This window comes from Larimichthys crocea, chromosome XVI, assembly GCF_000972845.2.
Source record: "Larimichthys crocea isolate SSNF chromosome XVI, L_crocea_2.0, whole genome shotgun sequence".
Taxonomy (NCBI): domain Eukaryota; kingdom Metazoa; phylum Chordata; class Actinopteri; family Sciaenidae; genus Larimichthys; species Larimichthys crocea.
The window spans coordinates 5,112,495-5,129,579 of record NC_040026.1 but is presented as its reverse complement, the minus strand read 5'-3'; the positions used below and the strand labels follow the sequence as shown (position 1 = coordinate 5,129,579).

At 40.1% G+C, this 17,085-nt stretch overlaps 1 protein-coding gene across 3 annotated transcripts in view; it reads right to left on the bottom strand.

Annotated features, from left to right (window-relative positions):
• abcc3 (ATP-binding cassette, sub-family C (CFTR/MRP), member 3) overlaps nucleotides 1-13,367 on the bottom strand; it is a 47,415-nt gene extending 34,048 nt beyond the window's left edge. The window contains exon 1 of one of the 3 annotated variants that reach the window (XM_027289299.1): nucleotides 13,050-13,367. In XM_027289299.1, coding sequence (XP_027145100.1) covers nucleotides 13,050-13,085 — 36 coding nt within the window. In that variant the 5' untranslated portion in view covers nucleotides 13,086-13,367. The remainder of the gene's footprint in view (nucleotides 1-13,049) is intronic. The other 2 variants (XM_027289297.1, XM_027289298.1) reach the window with 2 other exon arrangements.
• Nucleotides 13,368-17,085: the final 3,718 nt, after the last annotated feature.

Sequence of the window (17,085 nt, the reverse complement as noted above, 5' to 3'; positions counted from 1 at the left end):
CTCGCAGTCCTGCATCACTTATCAAACAAGCCCAAATGGTGCTATCTGGAATCTCAAGATACACACTATCCGCCACCTCCACCACCTACGCAACCACAACTTCATCCAACCAGTTGTTGAACTGGAACTGGAATCTGTAAATACTTTGAGAAGTCTCTGTACAGATTTCTAGAACCTTGGATGAAATAACTTGGAATCAGTAGAGGTTGAGATACTTCTGTAAGACGAGTGTGATCACAGGTCAACTTTTCCACAACACTGCATGAAAACAGTACAATTCATTTATTGTGGTGCCAAGGAACAGTAACTGACCAACCCAGAGGACATCCGGAGAAGAAAGGCAAAGTAAACATGAATCATGGTGCAACGAGGCCCTGACATAACAGTTATCGTACTCCGCTGGACAAACAAACACAGTTGAAGGCCCACCCACAGATGGAACCAAGATAAGATAAACACAGCTGCCAGCTTTCAGCCACTCTCCATACATCACCACACCCATCTGCCGGTTCTGGAGCAGAGTGTGTATGGCTAAGTGTGTGTAAAAGTACTGTGATGGTAAGGAGGTGACGGGTAATTGCTGGTGTGTGTGGAGGACAGCTGTAAAACATCACTTCACAGTTTTAACAGGCCGTGAGAAAGAAAAGCTACCGACTTATCTTTGATTCCATGATCTCTGAATTTCACGTTGATGACTCGTATGATGACTCAGTAGAATATTGAATAAACACTCTAGATAAAAACTAAACATTTTGTCATTCAGTTGGCTTTTTCCATTTTAGCAAGCCTCGACTGTCTTTGCTTCCAGACAAACACGGGCCTTTTAAAAGTAACAGCCTAACATGAAGGGACATCGCTCACACCTGATGCAGCTGCTAACTAAAGTGATGAAGAAGACTGAAGAGAGACTTCCATTGTGAGAATGAAGCATCTCACTGAGCTCACACGGGAGCAACATAGTGCTGTTCATTTAAAGGAGCAGTGTGCAGGCTTTAGTGCCATTTAGTGCTGATTGCAACCCCTCGCATCCCGTTCCAGGCATGGAAGTGAAACTACAGTGCTTGCCAAACAGGTGAAAAACACAAAGAGCCAGTGTTTAGTTTGTGGAAGAGAGCAGCATCTGTAGATTTAAAAGGTTTGTTATAATGTAACACTTGTTCTTTTCAGGTGAGTATACACTAATGAAAATACAGTAATGCGTATTATATTCCATTGCATACAGTACATGTGACATTCATGAACACAGCCCAACCTAACCACAACCTTGACCACAGTGGTGTAATATCAGAAAATTCCTTTATTTGTTGATTTGATGTTTCGTTGATGAATGTTACAAATACTCCATCTGTGTACTATTACATTCCACCTATCAGCTCCTCCCAAGCTCACTAATTAAATAAAAAAATAATAATTTACAGGGGGGCTATGTGGGGGATGTATTCCTTCCACTGATTGCCTGGCAGCCTCAGTGCAGAGAGGGCAGTAGAGGTATAGTAAAAGTGATAACATGCTGTTTAATAATGAGCTGAGCTTTGATGATTTTTAATTACTTTTCAGAGAAATGTCATGCTAATAATTTTTGATTGAATAAAGTTAGCTATGTTAGCATGATCAGATATCCCCAACTCATTCTAGGCTTGTATGAGGACTACTGATTCTGTCTGACATCATACCTTCATTTACATAAGATTAGCACTAAATTTGAACGTAACGTTATGTTGCAACTTGTGATGCTACATAGTTGATTGCTCCTGAGTGAAGAGTGCTTCAGCTGCTTCATAGGAACTGATGTACAGATTTTTTACATCTTTATGTGTTAAAACATTCCATTCAATTAAACGGTGCTACCTGATTTACTAGTTCACTAGCTTAGCTAGAAGTTACTAAAAGTTTAGGAAGGGAATAACACAAGAACAAGTCATGATTTAAAAATAATGGGTATGACTTTTTCCTGTAAGCCAGCAAAAAGAATCTAAAACAAAACTGCAACTTCTTCTTTTTGTACAACTAAAAAACAAAAACAAAAACAGAAACACAATGCATTCATGTTTGTTCCTATTATTCATGTCATGTTGAAGATCTCGTGACTAACTGATCTAAAAAATAAAATAATAATCTAGGACTTCTTACTGTAGATGAACACAAAAGGTTAATTTCTCTTTCACAAAGTTCGTTAAATTCGTGTCTGTGAGCATTAATCCATTCACCTAATAGGTGTGGCACTGCGGAAGTAGTGGACTGTTGAATGGCAGGTTTAAAAGCATAGGATATCTCGGCTGCACACTGAGGTAAACTCTGCAAGCAAATACAATATTTAATAATTGACCAGACTGCACAATGAGTTTTTCTTTGCTCAAACACACACACACCACATCAGTTCTGATCATGGTGACAAAGGCATTGAATGTACATACGATGTGTGATTAGTTTCTGCTATAGAGGCTCACCTTTCACATGGAATGTGTTCATTTAAGACAAAGGTGAGGATATTTACAAAGTAAATAGATTTAATGGATGAAAGAAGAAAATCAAAGCTATGCTGTCTTTGCTCTCTGGTTGCTATGAAAATATAAACTCATTTCATTTTTTAATCATTTTTCATCTGATACAGAAGCTTTTTTTTTACTTTGATGCTTAATGTCTGCCAGGCACAGTCTGAACATGAATATTATATGACTGACATGTGACATTGTGGCACCTTGAAAGAGTCAACACTCATTCACATGCAAACTGATAATGAAATGAGATGAAACTCAAACATAACTTACTTGACATTTTAAAAGCCTTTACAGTCGAGTGGAGTGAGAAGCATATCAAAGAGAAAGCTATTAACTAGCATTAATTTACCATCACTTCAAAACAAACTAGAGTTTTAACTGATAATCATTGTGATCGTGAAAGAGAAGATAAAAGCTGCTGTTAACACACGGCAGCTCTTGCTAAACAGAGTTTGTCTGGCCTTTATTCCATTTCACAGGCTTTTAACACACTACACTTGAAACCCGAAACCTGAAACTTCAACAAAAGGTGCGATGAAAAGGGGTTAGGTGCTTAGCGATAACAGCCAGCCAGCAAGAGGCTTGAATAATACAGATTTCTTCACTGAGGCCTCACAATAGAAGAACTCTCATCACTCGGTGGGACGGTTGCATAGCAGCAAGTTATTATCACAGGATGGATCCAGAGCCATGGGGAACACCTGGCTTCATAAACACACAGTTACATCAGTTTGATGAGAGGGAACTGTTGTTCATAGAGGTTGAACTGAGATCTAATCAGGTAACTTGCAAGTAACAATTGTTCTTCAATCAATCTATAAGTGTCTTATAGAAACCAAAACAGAAGACTGGATTCTACAGTTTCCATCATGTAACATCTTTCATTAAACTCTTCACATTGGACCCCACACCTCTAGTTTATATTTTAAAAGTGTCCTGATGACCCTGATGACATCATCGAGCTTTAGAGGGCAAAACTGAAGAAGAAACTGAATTTTATGTGTGAAATTGGTATAGGGGCCCTTTGGTTTAATTTATTAAAGATTTCAACATTTAAGAACTCAGACACATCTTTCAGAAAAACACCCCACACAGTGCTGATGAAGCTGATTAACTGACAGCTACCTATCATCAACCCCACAACTGTCAACTCACTTCTAAACTTCTGACTGGTGTGTAAAAGTAGCAGACATCAGATTTTTCTATTAGCCCTGTCCTCTTCAAACCTCTGAGAGGAGCGCAAACAGAAGCAGAGATGGTTAAATAAAGAGTAATTTCCTGTATCTAGGAGACCTGCAGATGGTCCGACAGAGATGAGTCTGTTGACTTTAAATGGGAAAAGTGAACGTGAGTGGTTCTTTCACCTCGCAACTTTCATGGGCCACATATCTTCTGAACATTCTGACACTAGAATGGCGTTTTTCAGATGTGGTACGAGACCTGTCTCTGTCTCAGCAGTCTGTTTAACCAAAGATGATCTAAAAAAAACAAACTAAGAAAAACTTTCTGAACTGTCTCTGGTACAACTTAATCTGCCTTCGTCGATCTACACGACATTTACAACACTTCCAAAGAGGTTTGGAGATCTGCACATTTCCAGGAAGTGTATCATTGCCCTGTAATGCTGGACCTTCTATTATATGCAATGAGCTGCAACATTTAAATGATCCTTAAACATTGGTCATGCATCATTTCCACTTCTTAAGTTTCTCTTGCCCATGAAAGACTGTGTGAAAAACTGAGAGTTGTTTAATGTCACTTTTCAAATGATGGTTTCCCAATGAAACCAACTGTGAAAAAACAACAACACACAGACAGTTCACAAGCCAAGACAAACTCATCCCCCGAGAAGATGTGTCAAAAAATATGCTGCACCAGGACAATGGCAGACTGAAGAGCATCTGAAGACCATGAAGGGAAGTGATTGTTGAATTTCTCTGCAAAAGCTGGTTAGCTTCACAATAGAGAGCTCCTCCCTGAAGACAAAGGGCAGGGAATAGCCTCTTCCTCACCTCCATCAAATTACAGTTAAACTCAGACTAAGATAATTTGGCCTGTGTCTCTGGCACACTGTCCTAACAGTTTATGCATAGTGTAAGATATACTTCGAGTCTCAACTTATGTGACTTGACCTTTGTGCACGGCTTAATTCATTTCATTTTCTCCTCCTGTGTTTGTCTGTGCTCTTTCCCTTTCACTGACTTGATGTTATGCGTCGTCATGGTCACAAAAGACAAATGACATGGGTGCACGTCCTCCAGCTTTGAGCTTGAAGTACTTCACAAGGTACTTGAACATGTGTTGTTTTCAAGATATACAAGTGAAGCTCCACATTAGAAATACTGTCACACTGCTAGCGAGGTTTCATGGATGAATTCAAAAACATGTGCAGTGAGCCCTTACTGTGGCTGTCATGTCACAGAATGATATAGACCTGATCTATAAGTGGGCATTACAGATAATAATTGACTGAGACAAACATTTGTGGTAAAGCCAGTGGCAGTGAACTGGCGCCAGGTCAAAAACAATTTCAATCACACTGACCAAACTTAATTTGAACATGTGCACATTGGCCAGTACATCAGTGACTTGTACAGTGAGGAAACATCAGCTGATTCTTCACTGAGACAGAGAAAGTGAACCCATATCAAATATAAATATCACTGACTGATTTAGTGAAACAGGGAGATCATCTTTTATATTCCATACATTTTTCCTTCTTATCAAAGCCTACATTGCCCAGAATGCAGCTCGGCCGCCATCAGTTTCATCTGGGTTTTCTGGGTAGTCTTGAACTGTTTTTTTGCTATTGCTATTGTGTTTTTGAATTTGCTGTTGTGTTATTAAATTTGCTATTGTGTTATTCGATTTGCTATTGTGTTATTTGATTTGCTGTTGTGTTATTCGATTTGCTATTGTATTTTTGAATTTGCTGTTGTGTTTTGCACTTCAGGGCCACCGTACATTTGTAATGTCTCAGCCCAGAAAAACCATTTCCAGCAAAAGCCTAAACATCAAACAGTCTGATCATTTCTGATCATTCTCGATCATAAAGCACAGCTTCTGCTTTTATTACAGTGTAATACACCATAACATCATCTGGCAATGCACTGTACTGGCCAATCAGGTGCATGTACATTCCTGGTTTATTAGATTCATTTGCAGTGTCAAAGGCAGGATTATTTGCCTCACAGCAAACACAAAATTTAATAAAAATTGTATTTTTATAAACCACCATGTAACGTTTTAATGTCTGGTGATACCTGTAGCAAAATGCCAACCAGAGATGGTCATTTATGTTGTATTTGGCACAGACATATTTTTTGGTCTGTGATCAGAAACATAACTCTAATTGGATGTCTATGTAAAATTTTGTCTGCGGTATTTTGTCTTAGCAACACGTTTGTCACTGTTGGCCAAGGCTCAACATTTGCCCCACCGTTTCCTGCCTTTATGCTAAACTAAGCTAATGAGTCGATGGCAGCAGCTTCATATTTCATCAGTATGGTTACCCTCCGCTGCGAGGTCACATTGGAAATGTATGTGACAACAACTTGGCACACGGTGATACGGCATGAGTGGGAAAGAGTTATTAAATCTGTACTGCTCAAACTAATAAAAATGTATTTAAATAATTGATCTCGTTTCAGCAGTATCATGTTGTTGTTGTTGTTCCTGCAAGTATCATTTTGTGGATGTATTATAACACTCTCATCGTATGTAACTTACCAGTGATTATCAAAAAGATATGACGATGTTGCAAAAGTGTTTGCAGTGGAATGAAATATTAATCTGTGCCAGCTTCTGCAATGAAATCAAAATGCGTAACATGGCAGCGATGATTAGTCAGGCACAGACAATCAGCACACTTCTAAAGTAGTGCAGGTGGTGTGGGGGTGACAGATTTCCTCTTATGCTTTCTAGTGCATTTAGGGGTTTGAAAAAACAAAATGCAGCATGCTGTCCATCTGTTCTCTGTTACACTGAAAAGCTGTCGAGTGGTATGAATGGAAGGTCGATGACAGTTAAGACTGCAGGAGGACAGGAATTGCTGCTGGCCATGTTTACTAACACTCAGACATGGAAAACATTAGAAATGCTATTCATGGATCTGTTTTCTTCATCATTTACTGGAAATAAGATTCCTTTAATGCAGATTATAGGATAGGTATTTGTTATTTGTAGTTTTAAAAAGTTATGCTTAGATGGGAATGTGTTTAAATGAAGACCAATAAAAATGTTACAGGACACACAGACAGGAAGTGACCAGGACTGTGCAGACTGAGAGGATAATGTGCACGAGTTTGAAAGGTCTGAAAAGAATGACTTATTCTACAAATCTAAATGAAATCAAATTCGAACAAGTTGGCATGTTGCCACTTGGACACGAGTTGCTTTTAGCAAAGGTTACACGGGGCTGTCAGTTCACAAGACGGTTTCACAACTCTCAATTCCTGAATTTTTGCTGGGTTAGCAGCCTTTCAGTTCAGCATGTAGACAGTACAAATGGGGATTTTCCGTGAAAGTAGAAAGCAGACTGGGAGGGGACAAGATTGAGGCAGTTTTCTGTTTGTTTTGTTTTTAATTGTTTGGGTTGAAATTGTTCTGGGTGGGCTGGTATCAGTGTTGCTGACTTAATTTCTTTTCGTTGTTGAAGCTGTTATTTGTCATAGCTCTGTGATGAAAGACCTGTTACTGTTTACATCTCATAAGTGTAACACTGACCTGACTGTGATGATTTTAAGCTGATTTTCTTTGTTTCCTTTTTTTTTTCTTGTAGTAAAAATGTCTCACTGCATCTGAAATCCATTCATGTATTATTTTAATTTCTAAATATCATTCAGTCCCATTAAAATCAAGTTCCAGATATGGAACCAAAAGTCATATCTTGATATTTTTTAGCTGAATGGTGATACTCGATATATATCGATATTTTTTCCATGGCTGGATAATTTCATATGTCTATTATTAATGGCCCAGCGGTAAATCGCACTCCCACCACTCATACTACAAATCCCACAATGCACTGCAACAGCTGACACACAGGTCAAGACCTCTGCACCACCTCTAACCCCGCTGCTTTGGTTGCTTACACACTAATCACTGGTCCAGTGTTGACAACTTATACTTACAACTTAACTATATTTAGCGACTTTTCAGACCCTCTAGGGATTAGTTTTTTCCCAAAAAGCGACTACCGACAAATCTAGCAACTTTTTCTGGAGTTATTGGAGACTCAACGAGCAGCAGGAGACCTGGACAGAGGGAGAGGAGAAATAAAAGCGAACTGGTGGCTGAAGGGAAGAAATGTATAGTAATTTTAACGCAAAATAAACTATACTGATATTAACGATATGGTCTTGGGCTATATCATGTTTGAAAATATATTGATATTGATTAAAACATTGATATATCGCCTGGTCCTAGTTCCACAACATAATTCAGTTTTTTACTATTAGGTGTTGAGCCAGAGTGCACCATAGTGACTCCATTAAAACATGTTGCCAGACTACAACCTATGACAACACTGATTAGTACTTTTCTAGAGGGTCACTACTGCTCAAGCTAAAGGGACCATAAGCAATACTGTGTAAACTGTAAAAATAACCACATAAGAAATACAGGACTTGATATTAGAGATATTATTTATGACAAATAATTAATTTGTTTTCAATTTTACTAAAGAAGTGACATGAGGGTGAGGACTTAGCTAAACTTGAATGTTCTCATCAGCATTTTACCTGAAGTCAACAAAGTTCATGTGTTTATAAAAACCCAGTTTACTGTTGTTCATAGTTACAACATCCCGTCACTGCGATACTTACAATTACTTTTACATTATTCTAATCATCTAATCACCAACTTCCAGACAATATTGATGACTGCTGTTGTTTTCCACTTATTGTAATTGACAAACTGCTCGCTTAAGTCATCACTGACAATTACAGCTGATCAGATATCAACGAAATGGATCTTGTTGACTCTCAGTGTCCTTTAGCTGTTCAGCTAGCGTAATGATTCAAATCATTAAGATGTTACTGTGATGGACTTAAAGATGTATGTGATTCGATATCTCCTGATGGTCCGCTAGCTTTCCGCTTTGTGTGTGAACGGGAAAAAAAATCAATCCAGTGGATGTACGCAGTCCTGGTCTGTAAATGGGAAACAACACTAACCTGTTATTCCAGCCATGCCAGCCAGGATTTGTACGTCGGGTAAAGTTGAAGCTCTTGACAATGGAAATTTAGCTTTATTGTTTGTCAAGATATGCTGTTGTTCCGACGTTAACTATAGTAGCAAGAGGACTACATACTGTGTTAGTGGAGTAAACTTTAAATTGTGCCAGATTGAACAGGTTATTTAGGCTGTTTGGATCCAGCTGCTATGGTTCGCTCCGGTTCAAAACCTACTGACGTTTTGTGCAATTATAGAAAAGAAAAACTGAATTAACTTCTGGAAGTCGGTTTAAATGGGACCGAAAGATATTTGGAAATAAAATCAGTGATAAATGAATACATAAACAATGGATGGCAACTTCAGATGCAGTGAGACTTGTATTGTCGAAAAACAATGGGGAACAAAGAAATGACAAATGAGTCACTGGGCCAAAAGTAGCAACCAAAACGCCCAAAACAGCTTTCCTCCTACGTTGCATTATCCATCATTATGATTACTACTATTGTTTGTCTACAGTCAGATTGTTTGCTCACGGTGTGGAAAGGCTCTGACCTTTAAGACAGTAAATCTCTGACACACTACCTATAAAGATAACACAAATACACAACAACTACGTTGGATTTTCAAGAAATGCCCTCTGTCATCATAAAAACTTCCTCTTTTTCTACTTTCCCTTCAGTTAAATATCCACCCGATACCACCCAAACATAACCAATGAAGACATAAACTATTCCACACTTATGCAACACCACATAGCATATAACCAAACTCTTCCTTCCGTCTAACTGTGCTTACATCAACACACAACCGTGACGCGAGCTGCTGCTGACAGACTGGGTAGTTGGTTCATAATGCTGCTGATAATGTGTGAACTACATGTCACGCACTCTGTCTACTAAATTCCTCCATCAATGTTGGTGGCAAGGTACAAGTTGCCAATGTAATCTGGTGCAATTTAATCTCACTCATATCAGCTTCACTGTTATGCTAACAAGATGTGCTGCTTCACATTGAATAGATTCGACTGGCGAAACACGAGACGGGTCATACTGTGAAGCATCCACAGGAAATGCAGTGTACGTTAAGCTTCCGTGTTGGCTCTGGATTAAAACTTCACTTTGAAAGTGCTGGCGAGGTCAGAGATGAACTTTCAATCTAAATATTTTGGACGTTCATGAACAGATGGAGTCAAACAAAGAAGCTCACACAACATGCAAATAACTTCCAGCAAAGTACCGTGCTACATGCTCCGATTTGCATGTATAGTTTACAGCCGTGTGTCTTTTAACATACTATTTTATAATCATTCATCCATTTTCTGTAACCGCTTACACTCATCAGGGTCACTGGGGGGCTGCAGCCTAATCCAGCTGATTTAGGGTGAGAGGCGTGGTACACCCTGGACAAGTCAGCAGTTACTATTTCATAATAATATACATATTTAATATCAACACTGCACAACATTTAATCACAACTGCAGTCTGGATTTTCACAATATGACACGAAAAGCAATGAAGCATGAAGCAAAGAGGACCACAGGAATTCATTAACTGTGAAGCAGCTGCGGGCATGACTAAAGACATGCATACAGTGCAGGAAAGGTCAGAACAGGACGTTTATTATGCAGTATTGTCGCTTATGGTGTTACTGGTGTGAAGTGGAAATGATCTGCTGATTAATCGATCGGCCGATCAAACAAACAAACACATTATTCATCGACAGACAGACGGTAAAGTCATGATGTTTATACACACCAGGTTCTCTCTTCACCACCCAGCACTAATGTGGGAAACTGAGTGATTTATCACAGCAACAGCACCACAAACAGACGGCGCCACGGTCACACTGACACACACATGATGAATTCAAGGACTTTTCAATGACTTTCAAGTTCTTCTCGAGCAACATCTTTTTTCTCGAATCGGGTATGCTTTGGGATGAAAAACCGAGCGGAAATGAATGAGACATCGTTTATCTTGATCTTGTGAAGGTCATGTATGGAAATGAAAAGCGACCATTATATCAGCATGTAAGCAGAGTGTCAGCATGTTCAAATGCCCCTTTTTGTTAGGACTTCATTCACCATTAAATAACAAATCTACTGTGAAGGCAAAGAGTACTGATTTTACTCAAGAGTGACTCAGCCATCAGCTAGAGATAAATGTGCAGCAGCTTACACAGAACACCTTTTACAAACAAGGAGGCTGCAAATAGAGTCCTTGGCCTGGCCTCAGTGTTTAACCTGACTCACACTGAACATGAACTACTGAGTTCTGGGGGGATTACAACTGCCTCCAGTTTGTTTGAAGTAGACATAAACAGCAGCAACTAGTTTAGGTCACCTCAGATGGCCTCGTAAACAAGCCTTAGTGTAATATCCAGCCAGAGGAAAATCAGGTGCATAGTCTTAACCCTTTTTTTGAAACAACAGTGCCTCAAAGCTCTGCTTTCTTCACTGCAGTACGGGCCGAAGCCTTCTCAGCCTTCCTCATGTCAAACGGATACAGATACAGCAGGCGCAGGTAGACGGTTTAATATGATTTGCAGTCAAACACTGGATGTCTGAGTGGCAGAGAAGCAAAACACTGCAGTGGTGATACCTCGGCCCAGCGCGCTAACAAACACGGCTGTTGTTATAACAGGTTTAAAGCTGCACTCATCGATATTTTCACATTAACAACGGATTCAAATGACAATGTTTACTGTGACATCAGCTCCACAGAGTGTTCCAGCACCTTAAAGATCGCTGTTTTGGTTTGCTGGTTGCATCTTTTATTGTTTTGGTTCTCACCTTCATTTCTGGCTGCACTAGTCAGCTGTTCTCAGCACAAAGAGCTCAGGTAAACCATTTCAGACCACCTGTCCCTACACCACACAAGTAAGAGCAACTAGCTGGTGTACATAGTGGAGAATATAGAGTTTGTGGAGACCAATCAGAGCTGAGACAAGAGAGAATATTAGGCAGACACCTCCATAAAAATGCAAACGATGCTCCAGGAGGATAAAGTTCCACATTTTTTTGGAATGTCAAAAATCCTTCAACAAACTGTCATAATTAACAGAGGTCAGACCCCATTGTTTCTGACAGTTTCTTGGCAGCACCACAGGAAGCTGCTGCAGCACTGTGAAGCTGCAGTGTGGAGTTAATGACTGAGAGTGCCATTTCTGCTGCTGCATCAGCATATACATATATATGCATGCATATAGAGACTGCTCGGTATTGTTGCAAACATTCAAATCTGGTGTTGAATTTCAACAGCAAACCAGTGAATATTTTGCCTTCTTTATGCAGAGAACAATCACATGGTTATATTTGCAGCACAACAATCAGACTCACAAAGAAGCTGCATAATAAAAAAATAAATAGAAAAATCACATTTCACCCTCCAAATCACAACGTTTACACACTGATGTACCACAGCAGCAGCTCGGTAGCCACACATATGTAAAAGTCAATGGATCATCTTGCAGAAACTAAAGCAGTACCTGGTAAATAAAACACATCTGCCAGCATTTGTCTGGTGGCTGGTCCTAATTTTTCTTCCTGCATTTTTCCAAAAGCAGGAAAGGACACTGAGCGTGACCTCAGTTAACTCTGACACAGTAACATCATGCAGGTAGTCTATAAGGTGCACTGTGGCTGAGAGGAATAGAAAGCTTCCATAATATTCCCACTGGGATCTCCTGTGTCTGTGCTACTACTGAGTAGTGACCTTATCATACTACTGTGCAGCCTATGGTATTTCCCATCTCCTGCAATATTCATGACACGGTCGTCTGTGGTGATATTAATATGACCATTTCCTAATGGTAATTTTCTCAGCCCATGATATCTATATGAAGTGACTTTTGCCGTTGAGTGTGATTTTATCACCATACAGAAATATTCCCACAGAGACTATAGCGTGTCTTTAATAGCCTGTCCATTAGGTGATTCCTGCTCCATGGTATCGTTATCTCCACCGTGCCATCGCTTTAATATTCCTAGAGGGACGTGGCTACTGCACACTGACTCTGAGATAAGTTTATCTGGTCTGAAGGAGGTGTACCATAAATACTACAACAACCACAATAAGCTGCGTTTGACAGCCTTATTACAGCAGCGTGCCGCCTCGGACACAAAGCGCGTCACTCAACATGACACTAAACGGCAGCTTGTTAATACAGTAAATGCTATTAGGAGCGTTATTTATAGTTAGCCATGGCCGGTACTGTACTTCTGAATGGCTGCCAGGAAAGAAATCAAAAGCGGCTACTAATGTCATAACATTGTCCAACCTTGTCAGGTAGCCCGCGACGTGCATAGGCAAGGCCAATGGAGTTACAGTATCCAGTGACACACACGGCAGTCATGACACCGGTAAACGTACTCACCCAGAAGGGAAGCTTTGGTCCGCACAGCTTCTCCATCTCCGTGACGGCGGGAGACCGGGAACCACCGGAGAGCTTATCCCCTCTACAGGTCGAGCCCTTTCTTTGCCGACCAGCTTTCCTGTTCCGAAGCGTGAAAGGACGCTCGCTAACACTCACATGCCACACAGACAGGTATGTGTTTGCGGAGGCGCCTCAGAACTCTCTGTGTTTCCCCCCCTCCCACGACAGCGTGGACCGACCCGCGTCAGGAAACGCTCCCCTTCTTCCGCTCTGCCGAGAAACGAGAAAGAAAAGCGGAGGGGAGCTCGCCGAACATTTCTATGGGAGGCTGCCGCGATGGCAAGGCGGGGCGCCGCCGACCAGGCCCCGCCCCCTCCGCTCCCTCTCTCTCTGCCTCTCGCTCTCTCTCCGGCTCATGTACAGTACACGCACCATGACTCGACAAAAACAAGTCATGCTGCTGAGTCATGTCGTGAGGAGTTTCACATTATATTATATTATGTATATCATTATATGTATATAATGTGTGTGTGTGTGTGTGTACACAGACATGCAAGAAGTAAATAGACACCTTTATTCAAATTCAAATTAAAGGTGTCTATTTACTTCTTGCATGTCTGTATTAATACATGATTGTAACAATTTGATTTGTGTATTTGTGAATGTGATGAATAAGGATAATATAATATGGACAATAAGCTATAAAAAGAGAAATGTGTTTGAAAACATATAATACATATACATATTTACCCCATTTACCTGTTGGTAACAGGTAAATGAGGTGAGGTTATTAATTATTAAAAGTCATTTCAAGTCCTTACAGTAATATAGCTGGAGGTTGTGTGGATTTGAGTAGACGATTGTGCAACTTTCCTGGACTAAATAAGGACAAAGGAAGGGAGAGTCTAAATCTTGTAGCCTTTACTCCCACACACACATACACCCTCTCCTCAGCCCTACCCGCTGATAGGCTACCTATACCATCATACCTCTGTAACTAAATACAGGGGAATGTATGGGAGTGTAAAGCCCCCTCCCCCTTCACCACTTCACAAGCCTGTCAGTCTGTCATTTTTTAGTGTTCTGGCCAGGTTTGTTTTAATGTTCATCCATAAGTCATCCTGCTGTTTAATGGGCCAAGTAATAGTCAAAGAGTGTTTAAGATCAACATGTTACAAAGATTACTTGTTATTTTAGAGGACTGGTGCAGTGAAACTGTAATTATTCTTCCCTAAACGTGTACTTGAGCTGTACACCATAAATTTATCAAAAAGGAGATACATTTACAAGTAGATTGATCGAAAAGAGATTCTGACAGTCCCTACGACGGCTTAAAAACGCTGTATCCTACGTTTCCCGTGGTGCAACTGGATAGCATCTGTCTTTTAAATTGATTGTGTACCTTCAGTCTGCTGTCCATTAATCCTGCTGTCAGTGTTGTCACATGAGACTTTATTCTGACTAACATCAAGATAAATATTATCCAGAAATCATCAAGTGATAAAATTTAACTGCATAGTAAATTTCCCAATTGACCACTTTCAGTGTCCAGTCCTACTTTGTACATGAATGATGACTTTTTTTTAATGTTTCATTCTTCATTACTGTTACTGCACTGGTAATGGTTGCCAATAAATGAAAGCAGACATTTTTTTTTACAGCAGGCATTGTTGACATTTTATAGGAGCCAAGTCTGTACACTGAGCTACTGCTGCCACACCTGCGCTTTTTCCATCGTAAGGTCTCCAAAAGCCTGTGAAATGCAACCTAATACAAACCTGGCATGTAAGTATACACTTAACCACTGTAGAAATGGCATCTTGTGACATGAGCTATTGCATCTACCAGATCCACCACGATGGAAATGGACTTACCCATCGGGGAAGCTCTGGTCTGTGCAGCTGTGTTATCTTTCCCAGGACACCAGTATTGCAAGTGATACACACCCAGCAAGGCACCATGCGACTGTAAAATAGCTAAGACGTGTCTATAGGCCTGCTTGTACTTGCATGAGTGAGTAAAGTGGTTAAGAACCACTCAATCTGAACCAAGAAGGTGACAGGTGTATACTTGTCACCTTGTGTAGAAAGCAGTTTGACATGACTTAATATTGTATTTGGCATATGATAAGCTCTGGTGTGCTAGCAATCACACTCTTGTGTCAGATAACTTGCAGCCAAACCAGAAAAACAGCATACTGACACCTTAAAAGGGATCATCTGAAAAAGCCCTAATGAAACATATTGAAACATATTTATCTGTTTTAGTTTAGGCTGTCCTTGTGTGGCCTTAGAACTACATACTTACATCAGCTTGAGATAAAGAGTTCTGAGATATGGAGCTTTAAAGTTCTCAGTAATCTTGTGGTTGTGGTGGTGCTGGTTTATATGATTAATCAGTCTTGATAAAAACATCCTGAAGCATGAAATACCAAAGTCAAGCAACGTACTGCAAGCGAGTCATTTCATGTCTATTCATAGAAGACAGACTTGTATTGCAACTGGTGGTGGAGTGTTGGTCTCCAAGAGAGGTTACTTTGTATTTATAAGGATCATTTTGTTCTGCAAACCTACGCAGCACTGATTTCAATTGTACTGGAATTTGTACTCTATGTACTGTAAAAGCACTCAGCAGTAAGGCTTTGTTAAGTCTCCTTGTTGTCCAACAGGGGATCTGATTACCAGACGTTAAGCCCTTCTGTCCTCCTCATATGTTCCAAGAAGAGCTGACCTTGCCCTGCAGGAAGATACTTCATTGTCCATGATTAGTTGGGTAACCTTTCTGATACAGTGCAGGTAAATGAAGACACCCAGCAAATGACCTGCACAATGTGAACTTACCAAGATGTGTGAGGGATGCCCTGAGTTTGTATTTACACCACATGAGATGTCACAAATCCTCGTGTATCAGCAGTGTCACCTTATGCAAGTAGGGCCAATGCAGAGCAGCTCCGCCCCAAAGACCTGTAAGCCTATTTGTCTCTCCATGCAGGCCAGGAGGGATTTCCCTCTGGCTCACTGGCTGGACCCAAAGCTGCGTTCCAATAAGTCATGTTATAAAAGAAGGTATGAAAGTTATAAGTCACCAAATCTCTGGGAGGCCTTGAGGGTGCTTTCATAGACAACACTGTCTTTTTAAACAGGACAAAATGAAAGCTGTATTTACACAGGTACTGCTTCACTGAGGCACCTTGTATTTCATTCATCCTGTAATCAATGACAACATGTAAGGTGATAACTGTCCAGTGTGTTGTGGCAGGTGTTACCCGGGCTGAGCACACCATCTAGTGGTGGGAATAACTGTGACACACATACAAACAGCATTAGTGTAAGGATTACGTTAATTACTGGCATTAATACAGAATAAGTATTAATAAGATTAGCGTTGCCTACTTAGTTATAATAAATGAATTCTCTACAATGAAAAAGAGTTTCACTAACATGAAACGTCCTGTGTACAAACTTTGACCTAAAAGGGCCAATCCACCTATTTTATACATGGTCTACTGGGTCTACTTACTACTTACTCAGCCTGTTGAAAGCAGTTGTATAATGAGCAGTTGTCTCTGAAGGGATCTCTGTCAAGTCAAGATAACCCCCGATGATGTCATCAGGGTTTGTCATCATCATTATGTCATTTGAGGTTGAACAACTGTGTTACTCTGAGGTGTGCAGACACGGGCAAGGTTTAACAAGAGTTGCTATCATGGGAAATGTAGGCTATATCTTTTGTTTTGTTTTTATTATTATTATTCTGACCCACATTAGAGGGAACGGTCAGAATATCTGGGTCAGTCTCACTCATTCTTCTACTTTTTTTATATAAGTGTAGGGGACCACCCCTTTAACCAGAATGTGGATGTTAGTGTTGAGATTGTTTGGCGAATTTACACCCATGGATGTTATATTATGTTGGGGGATCAGGATGGAGAGCATTTTTCAGATAGTAGATATTCTGTTGGGCAAAATATTTATATATAATACTCAATCAAGAAGTAATTAGATTTTTTAAATTTTAAATATACAATATGATGCTA